This window comes from Chiloscyllium punctatum, chromosome 5, assembly GCF_047496795.1.
Source record: "Chiloscyllium punctatum isolate Juve2018m chromosome 5, sChiPun1.3, whole genome shotgun sequence".
Taxonomy (NCBI): Eukaryota; Metazoa; Chordata; class Chondrichthyes; order Orectolobiformes; family Hemiscylliidae; genus Chiloscyllium; species Chiloscyllium punctatum.
Window position 1 is genome coordinate 59,110,445 of NC_092743.1, and position 16,090 is coordinate 59,126,534.

At 38.8% G+C, this 16,090-nt stretch overlaps 1 protein-coding gene across 2 annotated transcripts in view; it reads left to right on the forward strand.

Annotated features, from left to right (window-relative positions):
• abhd3 (abhydrolase domain containing 3, phospholipase) overlaps window positions 1-16,090 on the forward strand; it is a 101,611-nt gene that overhangs the window by 62,841 nt on the left and 22,680 nt on the right. The window contains exons 5-8 of one of the 2 annotated variants that reach the window (XM_072570398.1): window positions 3,871-3,983; window positions 4,846-5,019; window positions 13,409-13,457; window positions 13,562-13,727. In XM_072570398.1, the coding sequence (XP_072426499.1) occupies window positions 3,871-3,983; window positions 4,846-5,019; window positions 13,409-13,457; window positions 13,562-13,727 (502 nt within the window). The remainder of the gene's footprint in view (window positions 1-3,870; window positions 3,984-4,845; window positions 5,020-13,408; window positions 13,458-13,561; window positions 13,728-16,090) is intronic. The other variant, XM_072570399.1, reaches the window with a different exon arrangement.

The window sequence follows — 16,090 nt, forward strand, 5'->3', positions numbered from 1 at the left end:
AAGAGCACAGCAGTTCAGGCAGCAAAAAGTTCACTTCCTAGCCAAATTCCTAACCAGAAATAATCCTACAGACTCACGTTTCCCAATCAAACTTGTCATCACTAGGTACAGCTAGTTTTTCAGTTCTCTTTAGCTCTCACTGCTTCTATTGCACTTCATACTAAATCTAGCTTGGAATGCTGCTTATTCCTTTTTTTTGGTCTTTCTACCAATTCCTACTGGCAGCTTGCTGGTTCCAGTACTTGCAACACCTCACTTTCTGTCAGAGTGAACCTGAAAGCAGTGGAACTGTAAACTCACGTGGTCGATGAGAAATAGATCTTCTTTCATCAATGCTTAAGCAATGATGTCCACGTCTAATCACCATGTGACATCTGTCAGTTGAAAGATACTGACGCCAATCCTCTTTCCTTGACTGGGCCTAAATCTACTTGGTCCCAGGAGAAGAGAAACAACCACAAGTGAGTCTTAACAAGTGGAAGCACTATCATAACAAAGTGTAGTTTATTGCATGATAGCAATTAGGTGCAAGTTACATTAATGAGTTACAAATTGTTGTTAAAACTGTTGGAAGACAGAGAGCTTGCATCTACCTCCTTTAACATACAAGGCGATTCCCAATTCCTCACCAAAACTGTAAGAAATTAATAAGTTGGATGGATTCTAAAGACATCTCCAACATTCCTATCGGAACTATTATTTTATACAACATGTAACTTCACTGAAACATCTAGCAGAATCTTGTGCTTGGTCAACTGAAGGATTATTTCATCAAACAGAAAATTATCTTAGGTTATGATTGACTAGAAACTGAACTGAACTGGACTAGCCATATAAATGTTATGGCTACAAGAGGAACTCAAAGGCTAGGAATCTTGTGATGAATAACAAGACTCCCCAAAGCCTGCCCACCATCTATAAGGCACAAGTCAGAAGTGTGATGGAATACTCTCCACTTGCCTGGACTTGACACTGCCCTGAACAAAGCTTGATTGGGCACCACATTCACAAATATTCAATCCCTCCACCACCAATGCTCAGTAGCAGCAGTGTGTACTATCTACAGGATGCACTGCAGAAATTCACCAAGGCTCCTTAGAGAGCACCTTTCAAACTCATAACAACTACCATGTCAAAAGACAAGAGTAGCAGATAAACAGAAACATCAGGGCATTCAAGTTCCACTCCAAACCACAACTCATCTTGGCTTCAGAGTCGCTGAGTTGAAATCCTGGAATTCCCTCCCTATCAGTTTTGTGATGTGCCTAAGTCAAGAAGGCAGTTCATCATTACTTTCTCAAGGGCAATGAGGAATCAACAATAAATGCTGGCCCAGCCAGTAACTCCCACAACCCATGAATGAAAGAAAGGACAAATGATCCAACTGTGAGAAAACATCTGCTGAGAAAAAAGAAACTCACTTTCAGCAAAACTATCAACTTGTGCAGTGGTTAATCATCAGCTAAAGAACATCGATGGCTTTGTGCTATGCTGAGAGGTACTTCTAAGCAAAAGTCAATTGAAAAAAAAGGACAATTTATAGAAGAGTCCCAGAGAGATCAAGGCCAGAGTTATGGATATAAACGTAAAAGTCAGAAATGGAATGTTTGTCAATGACTGCATAATGTTCCATAACATTCATGACTTCTCCAATACTGCAGAAGTCCATATCTAGACTTGGGCTGGGGAATAGTAAGTAACATTCATAACATAAAAATCCCAAAAAAAGGCTATCTCTGATAGAGAGAATCGAACCATCACCCTTTGATATTCAATGGCATTGTCATAATTGAATCCTCCACTAATCCTAAAGAGTTACCCAGGTCAAGATCAACTCACCACCATCTTCTCAAGGACAACTAGGGATGAATAACAGGTGCTGGCCCAGTCAGCAAAGCCCATGTACCCTGAATTAACTTTTTTTAAATATAGAGGACACCACATGATGGAAAGTTTACACTTGTTCAGCATGAGAAAAGCAGTGCTCTAAATAATAAACATTGAACTACTTTGCACTCATTTTTCTGGAAAGTAGAAAAGCAAGCATATAAAGATGGTTGCTAGAGATTTGTCAGGATGACGATCAATTTGCATAGATGTTTAAAGTGAGATACAAGCAAGGAAAGCAGATGTACATCACCAACATTCTGTCGAAAGCTGACCTAGTCAGCTGAAGAAAGTTAAGGCTGCCTACAGATTCAATGTAAAGCAACAGTGACACACGCTCTACAAAGAAATCAATCCTTCAGAGGCATTGAAACTGTTCAGGTGAAACAAACTACATAACAAGATGTAACTTTTCAGTGGTATAGAAAATAAGGTTGTCAGGAGGTAGTCTAGTGTATTCCTCCTCATTCTACGTTCTGGTAAGTATCTTTAACACAGTTTTTTTTTGTTGGAAGCCTGCCAAGAATTTTATTCTGCTTGCAGTGTAGACCTGATTTTCATGCATTCAGCCAGACTGGCTGTCTTAGGACAAACTAATATGGCAGAAGGGACCTCATATGTATGTTAGGTTCCTCAATTGGAGATGAAAAGATCCTTGTACCAGTTTCAGGAATACGTTTTGACTACATGTATTTTGCCTGCACCATTGATACTGGCAGCGGTAATAAGTGTTACTAAATGTTAAAAGGAGACAACTTGACCAGGCTTTCTTGAATGAATAAAAAAAAGTGAGTGCATTAATTACTACACACAAGAAGAAATACCAATGAAACACACATGCACCCAGATTAGAAATAAGAGTAAGTCCAAACAGTTAAAGTAAAAATAAGACTACATGATCAGTCTCTGAATTGTTTGAAAATAAAGGATAGTTAAACACTAAAGATGTTAGAGTTGAGGTTATTGGTAATGTTGACATTGGTAGTTGAACAATCAGTTTCATAATCCTTAGTTTTGCAGATTAGTTGAGATTCTGTAGTAGTTATGATTCCTTTTTTAACTGATTTGCAGCACTCAAAGTGAGAGAAGAACTTTACCTGCAACACAGGAGTAACTAGGGGGTAGGTCTTCAACAATGAATCCAGGCTGGTACATACAAAAGCTTTCATTCTCTCTGCAGAAATTCACAAAAGATTCTTAGACAACACCTTCCAAATCCACGTCCACTTCCACTGAGAAGGACAAGAACAGCAAATACGTGGGAACATTACCACTTGCACAGTGCCCATCAAGCCACTTATGTTGGATTAAAAACAGGCAATTCCCTCTCTAATTGCATTGTGGGTCTACCTATTAGCACATGTATTGCAGCATTTCAAGAAGGCAGCTCACTACCACCTTCTCAAGGGCAAATAGGTACTGGCAAAAAATGCTGGTCCAGCAGCGATGTCCATATCCCATGAGAGAATAAAATAAATGTCCAGTAGAGCTGAAATTAGCTTTTTTTAAAAACCAGTTCTTATGTATTCTTCAAAGGGATAAATACAAAATGTACTACATTATAGACATTTTTTAATGTGTAATTCCCAAATGTGTTTTTCACAGGGTGGCTGATACATACAAAATCGACAGATTGGACTGTGAACTCTTGTGACTACAAAGGGGCTGATATGCCTCTGGTCAACAGGAAGTTATCACTATGGATTATGTCTCAAATTCCAATGATTCTCACCAGTGGTCACGACAATATGGAAAGTGAGCCTGGCTCAGGAGAACAATCCCAACAATTAATTTGAAAATACCAGTTTTTTTTCACAAGAGGATTCAGTTTTTAAATTCCTGTTTCATAGTTCCACCTTAAAATTGAACAGTGAATTCCAAATCTATTTAATTTAAGGTGTTGCACCTGAGAATAATTTACTTTGATTTCCACAAGCAGTAGCCCATATTACTCACTATACCACTCTGTATGGCTTGTTCTAGACTCCCAGAACATATTGTGCAGCGAACACAGAAGATTTGGAAACAGTCATTTCACATGTACAGAAAACATTTCCACAAGCTCCACTAATGGCTGCTGGTGTCTCCATGGGCGGGTGAGTTATCATCAAAATGAGAAAACAATTTGCAACATGCAATAAATAAGGCGAAATTCAAAGTTTTAAGATTGTTTAAGGAACTGCAGGTGGATTTAATGCAGATTTTAAGAAGTCACACAGATTAGAAAGGGAAGTGGCAAAAGTAGAGAAGAAAAACCATTAGAAAAAATTAAACTGCTTGTATTTATTTGGCACCTCACTTGAGCTATTATAAAGTTTTGCAATGAATTACTTTAAACAAAAAAAAGGCATCAGCCAATTTGTAAATATTAAAGCCCACAAAAAGCAATAAGATAAATGTAACGGCTAGAGTAAAGAAAGAATGTCAGCCATTTAAATGCAGCTGCAATAAAATCCATCTGCAAATATGTACAGCTGGGACACAAATTAGTCTGTCCCTGGCTCATTAATTTCTGGTGAAACAAAGTGATGCTGCAACCATGCAATTTTATGTGCTATTGTCTCCCGGAAGTGTCAGGAGGTTCTCATACCTGTATCGAAGTGTGGGAGAAGCACAGATACATAATCTTTTCTCACTCCTCTATTAACATCATTTTGAATTGGCTGCTAAGATGTACAGAACGTCTGCTGGTATTACCTTATTCTCTAATTTTCCCTCAGTCAGGATAAAAATATTCATGAAATGGTTTCAGGTGAGTTGAAGAAGTATTTTAGTGAAAAGGTTACCTCTTACCAATCCATAAGTACACTTGCAACCAGGATCACCTTGAACAACTCATTTCACTGTTCTTAACAAATTCATATAGGGAATCCATTGTGTTACTTAAAGTTTAGGACGCACAATAGTAAAGTGTTAATCTGACTTATTAAGTATATCTTCATTTCGTGCCTAAAACAGAATGCTCCTGTTGAACTACCTGGGTAAGACTGGCCAGCAGACCCCACTGAAGGCAGCGGTAGTCTTCTCCATTGGCTGGAATGTATTTGAGTGCACGATTTCCCTTGAAAAACCACTTAACTGGATATTGTTTAATTACTACTTAACCAATTGTCTACAATCTTCCATCAACAGGTTGGTATCTAAGGATCAGGGAAAGCTTGGTATCACTATGAATGATGACAATGGTATTTCCTATATCATTTAGAGTGGGGTTTTTTTGCTATTGTTACATACTAAAATGCTAAAAGTGTAATAATGCCATGGAGCACTGTTAGAATTAGATACAAGTCTATTATTAATAGGTAATCATTTTGAGTGAATTACATAAGGGTTCTGTCATACAATATTATTTTGCTAGTCTTAAAGTAGAACAGTTATCTTAATGTTTCAATGTGCCAACGAAACCAAGAAAACCAATTTTATCATTGATGAGATGATATCCTTTCTGCTGGCCAGTTGTTTAGTGATTCTTTAGAGGCCAAAATGTATAAATTACTGTTGAAATATGAAAGATTAATGTATCAGTATCAAATCTTGCTTTTCTATATTCAATGAACACTTTTCATAGTTCTTTTAAAATATTGGAGGACAACTTGCCCTAATAATGTTAGCTTTTAAACAACGCCATTGTTAACATTAATTTGTATCTCACATTATAGTGAAACAAACCTGAATTTTAGACATAAATTTGCTCTTATGTTGTTTCCGTTGCATGTAATTACCAATTCACTGTGAACTCTTGTTATAGGTTTTATAAGTGCATTACTTTGATTTTACAATTAGATTCAATAGTAATCAATGTACTTTAAGTACTTTATTTCAGTCAAGCAATAACTATATTAATTTCTCCTGAGAAGCAGTTAATCCTTAGGAAGGGATTAGTGATGATAACATTTTTGGCAACACCTATTGTTTTAAACTACAGAAAGGCAGAAATATATTTCAACATGTTTAAAGAATTTTGTTAAACAGCATTTTAATATGTGTGTGTATGTATGGTGTATGCAGCTAGGGGTGAGGAGTTAAAAAGTAAAAAAATTACAGTGTCAGAAACCCCAAATGAGCCTGCCATCTTAATTGGTGTGACATTCTGGAAACTCTTATGGGATAACCAGGTTGGCAATTATCATACTTAAAATGGTAGTTGACTATAGTTGTACCCACCAAAGCAGAGTTTCCTGAAGGTGTCTGAAACTTCCAAATGATACCAAAGTCAGAGCACAGCAAGGATTTTTGAGATTGTGAAATTGTCAGGTTAGAAGTGTATTAAGTATTGAATTATAACAGCTATCTTGTTCCCTAAATGAAAGACTTTCGCTCAAAAGATTTATTTGAGAAAATGCTTTCACATTTTGCATGCTGATTTCTGCTACCTTGGACTGTGTTAACTTTGATCTGTACTTCTTGCTGTTAAATTTCTCAGAAGAATGGGAAGAACTATCATAATATTAAACTCCAGGCAACTAGTTGGTGAAGTAGGCAACAAGAAGTTCATCTTTATTTAATTTTAGATATCAGGCATCATTGGGGTAGTGTGCTGGAAATCAAGCCCAGTTATTCCATGAATCCACAAAGGTTAAAAATGTTATCAGATGACATGAAAATCCTCAACTTGTCTGTTTTCTTACACCCATGTTAAAGGCCAGTTTAATACAGAACTAGTCAGCTTTGTTCCTCCAAGATATACAGTCTTCACATTTCAGAGGCATTTCATAGTTTCATGTAACCTCCTGCTCTCGACAAAGCGCTAGCTGCAGTTCTCGAACCTAATATCTATACTGCTAGTTTCTGTACTTAGTAGGAATTACTAGCTATTACAAATAAATAGATGGTAGTTATGGGTAAACAACTATGATGTGGAGATAGTGAGGATTGCAGAAGCTGGAAAGTCAGAATCGATAAAATGTGGAGCTGGAAAAAACAGCAGGTCAAGCAGCATCAGAGGAGCAGGGGAGTCGACGTTTCAGGACAGATGAAGGGTCCTGCCCAAAACATCAACTCTCCTGCTCCTCTGATGCTGCTTGATATGCTGTGCTTTTTCCAGCTCCATATTTTATCGAACTATGAATTGCCAACATGTATCTTGACTAGTTAAAACACTAACCTCCTTCTAAAATGCCACCTACATAGATACAGACAGGCCAAAACATATTGCTGTTTAAGGTGAAGAGGAAAATCAGGAAAGCAGTTCAATGGCTCCCATCCACAGTGTTCACTAAGGTAATCCTTTCGTTTGTCAAGACTCTGTTTGTCGCTCTCTCTTCTCTAAGGAATTTTCACTTTCTTGCAGGAACGATTGATTCACAAATTGAGAAGTCTCTTATTTACTAGTTAAAAGCCACTGCTTACAGCAACTGGCAAGGGAAAAGAAACTAGTTATCTTCAGGCATTAGATATTCTTTACTACTGAGTGTGACATTGAGAGAAGGTCTGAAGGCTTCTGCTATATTGTTCACATTCACCTGCTGTTCAGCCACCCAGGAACCAGTCGTCTACTTGTTGGAAAGCAGAAGGCCTTTGTCATCGAGAAATGGTCACTAGTTTAGACCAATGAGCTACTTATTGTTGGCTGAATCTCAGACTATACATATATCCTGCTGTCAGCTTATCTGCGACTAACCTTCCCCCACTGCTTGAGTAAGTAACAGTGTCAACAGCACTTACAATAAACATTGATGATTGCTTTTAAAATGAGCAGCAGTCCCTTGCTTTTTTTGTTCTAAACATTCCTTTTCCCATTTCAGTCCATAATCAAAAATACAGAAAAATAAAACGGTATGTTCTGTGTATCAATTTATTCACAAAATGAAATGACCTAAATTTATTCATAAAGTTAAATGGTGCAAACGTCAAACACTTAACTCTCCTAAATATAATTGGTAGGGGGGATCCAAGATGGCGGCAATCTAAAAAGATCGCGTTGTGGAGCTCCGCAACACATTGCAAGTGGGACGAAGTCCTAATCCACACTACCTGGACCATCACGATATCCTGGGACTGAGGAAAGGTCATGGTGTCCCAGGAAACTTTTAGAGAACAACTTACAACAGTTTTTGCCATTCAGAGATGCCGAGGAAGGGAGCAGTTACGTCCGATTTCCTATCAAGTCCTGGTAAAGGAGTTCGCGAAATCTCACAAGATGTTGGGGAAGCAGATAGAGGAGAAGCTGGCACCAATCTCTATCATGCTGCAGAAGCATGAACAGCAGCTGAGAGACCTCAAGAAAAGGATGGATGAGGTAGAATGCAGAGTCACAGTGGTGGAAGCTGATACCGATTCCTCCAAGGATAGGATCCAGGCCCTGGAAACGCAGGTCCATAATTTGCTTAACCAGTTTGATGACCTCAAGAACAGGGCAGGAGAAAATATATTCAGATCGTCGGTCTGCCAGAGGGTAAGGAAGGTGAGCGACTGGTGGAATTTATTGAGGACTGGTTGCCAAAATTCCTTAACTTGGAAGCTGGAATGGGAAATTTGAAGATTGAGAGGGCTCACCGGGTCATAGCGTGGAGGCTAGGTCTGGACCTATGTCCTCTTCCTATCTTGGTGCGGTTTCTTTACGATAGAGATAAGGAGAGAATCATGGAAGCTTCCAGAATCCAGGGGTAGGATCTGAAGGCCCTAGTTTATGAAGGCTCTAAGATCATGTTCTTCCAGGACTTCTCAACGGCGGTGATCTGGAAAAGAAAATCCTACAATGGCTTCAGGAGAAGACTGAGGGAGCTCAGGATCCAGTACTCTCTGAGGTATCCAGTGGTACTTCAGATCACCTTAATGGATCTGTATATCTCCTTGATATGTTCAAGAAGCAAGAGACTTTGTGGACAAATTAACCTAATCTGAACAATTTAGTATGCACAAATAGTAGTGTTGTTTGAGTATGTCCCTACTTTTCTTTAAAAAAAGTAAGTGGTCGGGGCTTTCTTTTCCTTTTTTTATTCATAATAATCAGGTCTAAGGTATGCTAAGGGGCAGCTGGGATGTTAACTTTCAATTTCTAAGTTAAGTAATATCTAAGGATGGGTGTGATACTTTTTTTCAAAATTTCTTTGTTCACATTGTTATTTCATGATGAATTTTCTTTCTTTGCTCTTGTGTTTGTAGTGCAGCTCTAGCTAAGAGCAGAGAACATGGTTGGGGTGAATAGGTGCTTACTTATGGGCAGTTTATGCCTGGTTCAGATATTTAAATGCTCTGGCTGCTGTGTTGGCAGTGGGGTGGGAAGTTGGGTTTTCGGATGTGTGGATGCTACTTTGGTCAGGGGTGAGTTCCCCTATTCAGGTCCATTGGCGCTTTATATGTTGGTTTTGTTTTTTGGTTTTTGTACATAGTCTTTGATAGCTTTGTAGGTTTTTTAACTGTAGTGGTTTTAGTTTGATGTAGTTTATATGTTCGATGACTCTTGCAACACTAAGGCTCAGTGATATGTAATTTGAGTTTCTCCTCTCTGGAATCTAAATGCTACTGCAGAAGATTATGGCTAATGACTTGATTAAATTGTGTACCTGGAACATCAAGGGCAGTCACTCACCAATAAAGAGGAAAAAAGTACTTTGAGCCTTAGAAAGGAAAAGGTGGATATTGTTTTATTACGGGAGACACACTTGGATGATAGGGAGCATGCGAAACTACAGCAGAATGGCTTTGATAGGGTTTACTTTTCATCTTTTCATACCAGAAGTAGAGGAGTGGCTATATTGATTAGGAGGAATCTCCCATTTAAGTTATGAAAGTGTGTTAAAGACGCACACGGGAGGCTTGTATTCCTCAAAGCCCTGATAAACGGGGAAGAATATGGTGTTTTAAATGTTTACTGCCCTCCGGCCCATCCCCTCAAGTTTCTGGTAGATGCGTTCTCTAAATTAATCAGTCTCAAGTCTTGACATATCATCATAGGGGGAGATTTTAATTATCTTATAGATCCCACAGTAGACAGGTCGCCCAAAAGCATCCTTATACACTCTATACAAACTAAACAATCAGTGGATCTGTGTGTGGAGTTAGGGGTGGTGGACACTTGGAGGCATCTCCACCCTACAGGCAGGGATTTTACATTTTTTTTCCAATCCACACAGATGTCACATCAGGATTGATATTTTTCTGACTCCCATGGCAACCCTGGACTTGGTGGCATCTTGTACGATTGGTAATATTATCATCTTCAATTACGCTCCAGTGTACCTGTTGGTTAAGATTAAGGATGTTATAGTGGGCCTGAGGCACTGGCGAATGGATCATTTTATCCTTAAGGATAATACGTTTGTGGAATACTTCTCTAAGGAATTTAGGGCGTTCCTAGACACTTAATTCAAGCTCGGTTAGTAGCCCATCCGTTCTTTGGGAAACTGCCAAAGCCGGGGGTTAGTTATCTCCTACTCTGGCAGTAGGAAGTGGCAGAAGGGTGAGCAGCAACATCTTTTTGTAACACATTGAAGGCAGCTGAGAAGGCTTACTTTGACAGGCCCTCATTGGCCAAGCTACAGAGGATTACGACACTGCAGTCTGCATTAAATTCCGTGCTCATGCATACAGCAAAGAAGGAATTCACTTTCGCAAAACAAAGGTTGTATGAGCATGGTGACAAACTGGGCAAATACCTATCTTTTCTCACCAGGAAAAAGAGCGCCCCTAAAGCCATTACTGGGAACCTAACATGTTATTCTAAAAAGATTAATGCAGCATTTCAGAGATTTTACTCTGAATTATACCAAACTGAGGGTTGTGAGGAGGGGCAGGCCAAGATGGAGTCCTTTTTCAAGGATCTGGAGGTTCTGGGTGTGACCCCCCAAACAAGGGTCTTTTCTCAATGTCCCCTTATCAGAACAAGAGGTGCAGGAGGCTGTGAAGTAACTTCAGCATGGAAAGGTGTCCAGCCCTATGGACTTCCCAGTGAATGTTATAAGGAATTTATAAGCATATTGTCAGGCCCATTGCCCAACACATTCAATGACTCATACAGTCTTGATCATCTCCTGCCATCTCTGAGAGAGGCCAATATTTTGCTTATTCTTAAGGAGGATGTGCTTCTTTCAGGCCCATTTCACTCTTAAATGTTGACTTTAAATTCCTCTCTAAGACTCTTGCATTAAGAGTGGAAATTGATAGCTTTTATTGTTAAAGAGAACCAGACAGGCTTCATAAAGGGTCGCAGATCCTCTAATAATTTTAGAAGGTTGCTTAATGTAATTCAAGCCTGTCAACAACAGTCAACACAAGGATTGGAGATTTCTCTAGATGCAGAGAAGGCATTTGACCGAGTTGAATGGCCGTACCTTTTTCATACAGTAGAGCGGTTTGGCTTGGGCGAAGCCTTTGTAAGATGGGTAAAGGTTCTCTACAGTGATCCTCTGGCTGCAGTCATCACCAATGGGGTACGATCAAGCAATTTTAGTATTTTTAGGGGCAGCCGACAGGGCCGACCCTTTTGCCATTGCTTTTTACATTGGTGATTGAACCGTTAGCAAAGGCCATTTGGCGGGATTCCAATGTATCACCTCCAGAAGTGGGGTTAAAATTACATAAGATTTCTTTGTACACAGATGATGTCCTCATTTTTCTTTGTCAAATTCAGCACTTTTAGTGCATCAGCTGATTTGGCACTTTTTCGGGGTACAAGATTAATTTTACAAAGTCAGAACCTATGCCTATGTCTTGATGAAGATGTTAGGTCTTAAGGACGAATCTCGATTCCCATTTAAGTGGTCACATTGGGGTCTTATGCTTTGGACATATTCATCACTCCAGTTTTTGATCAGTTGTTTAAAGCTAATTTTATTCAATTATTCAACAAAATCAAACAAGACCTTCAAAGATAGGAATCGCTTCTGTTTAGGTCGGATAGCTCTTATTAAGATGAATATTCTTCTCTGTGTGTTGCACCTTATACGAATGCTCCCCCTGATATTCGATAAGCAAACGTTCAGGAGATTGAACGTTTGGTTCAGCTCTTTTATTTTGCATTGTAAGTGACCTGGATCTCCCGGATATTTAAAACTAACAACTAAGTTCGCTTTTATCTTAGGTGAGTGATTGGGCTTATGGGGACCCTCTTTCATACGGTAAGATATCAAAATCTCTCGAGCAAAGTGCCCCCTTACTAGCTTGCTATTTTTGGACAAAATGAGGACAGTTAAGGAATATTGCCATAACCAATAGTTATCAATACTGTTAAAGCATGGAGGGCAATTCAGCAGAGAGAAGGCAATATTGGTACTCCTGCGATTTTCATTGACTTGATTTCTGGTGTAAGATGATTATCCTAAGATGAGAGACTGACTAAATGGCTCTATACTTTCTGAAGTTTAAATAAAACATATAAGATTCTGAAGGGACATGCTAGGGTATCTTTCCAAGAGATATTTTCTCCTGCCTGGGAAAATAGAATATATTTACAGCTGAGATAGAATTTTGGTCTCTCAGGAAATTGTGTGATATGAGAATCAGATGGGAAAGCAGAGTTGAAGCTGAAGAGTACACATTATTATTTCTGAATGGCAGTGTGGGCTGAACTTGCCATATGGTCTACTCCTGCTTCCATTTCTCATACATTCTCATGAGTGGTTAGTATCTGCAATGCACTGCCTGTAACGGTAGCAGAGGCAGATTCAATTATGACTTTCAAAAGGGAACTTGCAAAAGAAATAATACCTTGCAGAACTGTGGGAAAAAGACAGAAGTGCGGGACCCGCTGAGTTGCACTTGAAGAGGATCAGTCTGGACATAATAGGCTGAATGGCCTCATTCAGTGCTGTAACTAATTTGTAAATATACGATCTCTAATGTGCTGAGGATAATGAAACAATTTTCAGATTTTAATGCACATGGCGCTCATATATTCTCTGTATTAGATAGAATGTTTACTGAGAACCTAACACCTCAACAAACAGCTGACTCTGAATGGAAAGCCTTTAATTAAAGTAAGTAAATTGCCCCATGGTAGCTGCAGGGAGATCCTGTGCAAAGTGTCTGTGTATTTCTTTTGCCTGTATCTGCCCACTTAAGTCAATGTGGGACCAAAGCATAATTTTTATTAATCAGTAAAGAGGTTCGTAATTACCTACGTGCTTCTATAATATGAGTGTCGTGATCAAGTGTTCACAAATTGTTTTATAAAACCTCTAAGTGCTAGATAATTTTTAACACTTTTACTTTTGCTTTATGCCATCGCTTCTAAAAGTAGTTGTTTGTACTGAAATACCGTTCAATGGTACTAATCATCGATACCTTATCCAAGCGGTTATTCATCATTTGAACACCCAGATGGTGAGTAGCAATGACCTACTTGACTGAAGAAAAATTGAAGCTAAATCCAATCTTACACAACATTCATTCTAATGTGCCTGACATGTATTCACACCTGACATGCATTCTAACAGAGCTCAGGAGCTGGAACGTTGGCTGATCATCTTTCTTACTATGCCTTCTCTTACATACACTAATTCAATTTTTACTTTGTATTTTTTATGTCTATTTTAAAATTTTTGAGTATCACACAATCCAATAATTTATTTTTGCATTATAGGCACAGGCCAATTTTGGAAAAATCATTTGACATAGATTATGTCCTGAAGGTAAATGGCTTCCTTATTTCTTTCTGTACATTTTAGAAATACTAATGGATATAGTAAAAGGTTTTTGCTTCCATTTGATTCTTGCATGATTGATTTTTATACAGGCAAAAACTATCCGAGAATTTGATGAACGGTTTACATCAGTGATGTTTGGTTACCAAACAATTGCTGATTATTACAGAGATGCCAGTCCTTACCTCAAACTAAAGTCCATTGAAGTTCCTGTTTTGTGCTTGAATGCTTTAGATGATGTCTTTTCACCAAGCCATGGTAAGTTTACATTTTATATTTCAAGAGTGATGAACCTTTCATGCTAGTTTTAGGCTGACGACCAGGAAAGTTTTACACAAATTCTATCCTTCACTTATTTTCACATTCAGGTTTTCCTTAGTCAAGAATTTCTAAAATTTAAATATCTTTGTTTGTAATTTGACTTTGAAGGCTCATTGATAAGGTGAATGGCTTTGCTGGAAAGATGATCACCAGAAAATCCCACCTCTGACTCTTTACAACAAGAACTTCACCTTGACTATTTTTTCCCAGGAACGTGTATTAAACTTCCTGAGACCACACTTGAAGTGTTGGGTGCAATGCTGGGTAAGATATTATGAAAAGAAAATGCAGGGATTGGGGAGCGCAACAATATTTACAAGGACGATATTAGAACTGCAATGTTCTACTTTGCAGGAAAGGATGAACAGGCTAGATTTTTGGAATGGGAGACTTGAAAACTATGAAACGTTTTGATAGGATAGACAGTGAGAGAATATTTCCAGTCGTGAGGAAGATCAAAAATAGAGGCCATCAATACAGATTAGCAAACAAGGGATAAAATTGGGAATTCAGAAGAAACAACTTTAGCTAGACAGCAGTAAGAATGTGGAACTCACCTTCACAGGTAGTCATTGAAGCAAATACTACAGATACATTTAAAGGAAATTTTGATGGGCATCTAAGGAAGAAGGGAATAAAGGGTTATATTGATTAGAGTTGGAAAAAAGAGGATTGGTGAAGTTCAAGTGGTGCATAAACATAAGCAAGGAGTGACTGGGCCAAATAGCCTCTTTTTGGACTGTAGTTTTGTTTTATTATCCATTAATGAGGAACACTGCTAAAAACAGTCATCTTCAAACACTCGGTTTAAAATATTCTGACAGGAAAAACCAGCAGGGAGAATGGAGTAGCTTGCGTTTTATGGCCACATGTGACACACAGATTGTGGTTGGAGCATTTGTATTCTAGATGTTTCTGAAGGAGAGAGAACGGTGGAAAATAACGGGTGAGCAAGGGGTTTCAATCAAAATGCGGTCCAGGCAAGTCAATCAAACAACTATTACTAAACTAAACTTCTATCCTGTTACCCCAATTATGCACTTGTTCATGAAAAAAACAAAAGGCAGAAAGTTTGACACATGTGTTATGGATAGGGGGAGAAAATTATAACCAAGGAAAGCTCAGTTCTGCATCTCAAGTCCAGTCCACAAAAGAAAAATGAGTTGTTCTTACAATCCTCTTGACTTCTATCAATTATCAGAAGATGTCTGAAAATGAAGAATTCTTTATTTCACTGAATGATTGATTGGACCCATGGTCTTTCCTTATACTTTATGTTTTAAAATTCTTTCTTTCAGTGTCTCTGAATGTAGGTTTTCCTACTCTGGAAAAAGTGGGGGACAGCACATGACAAAAGGGGACAAGAGAGATATTGTTGAACCTTCCAGAGGCTTCTGTTTGCATTTCACTCAAAGTTCTATTTAAAACTGCTATTGGACTAGCAGTTACTATTCTGAGTTCTCCTGAACCTGCAACAGATAGTACTGATTTTCCTGAAGTCTTTGTAGAAAGTAACATTGTCTCACAGGGATATGGCTTCTCTTGTTTTTCCAAGTTGCAAGCGAACACCTTAAATGCCTTATTTTCAAAGTTGTGTCCATTTCTCAATGATCAATTCAAAGAACACAATAGAAAGAAGTGGTCTTTACAAATCTTTCATAAATCTAAACTTAACCTAATCCAGACTTCTGTTGGCTATGTTTCAATGACCCATCACCACTGTGTAAGCAGGGATCTAAAAATACTACCATTTGGGGTGATGCAAAAACAGGGCTTCCTTCACCCCCCACCACCACCACCACCACCCAGGGCCAAGTGTGGAGGCTATGACTTCAGACCATTCCAGCCTAACCCAAGGTTGCAACCTAGGTTAAAGCAGCCTCAGCCTTCTGGAGGAAGGCCCAGCATTCTAGAAAGAAGGTAAATATCCTTCTCCACTCCACCATCTTTTCTCCATTATTTCACACTCACTCTATCTCTCCTATTCTATCCACCTCCCACAAAGAACCACGCTCTATCACAGTTACTAGTGCCTGCAACATCTTTCCCATTTGCTCTCACCAACCCAAGCCCCCAACACAACTAACCTCTGTGCTGCCTACTCACTCACTTCCCAACCTGCACTTATTCAAGATGGAGGACAGGGATCATACTCTGAGGTTGGTGAACATTATTCCTGAGGGCTATAAAGTCCTAGGGAGAACATGAGGTATTGTTGTTGCATTGAGCTTTGTTGGAATACTGTAGCAGGCTCAGGATGGAAATGTTAGCATAGGAACAGGATGATTTATTGAAATGGT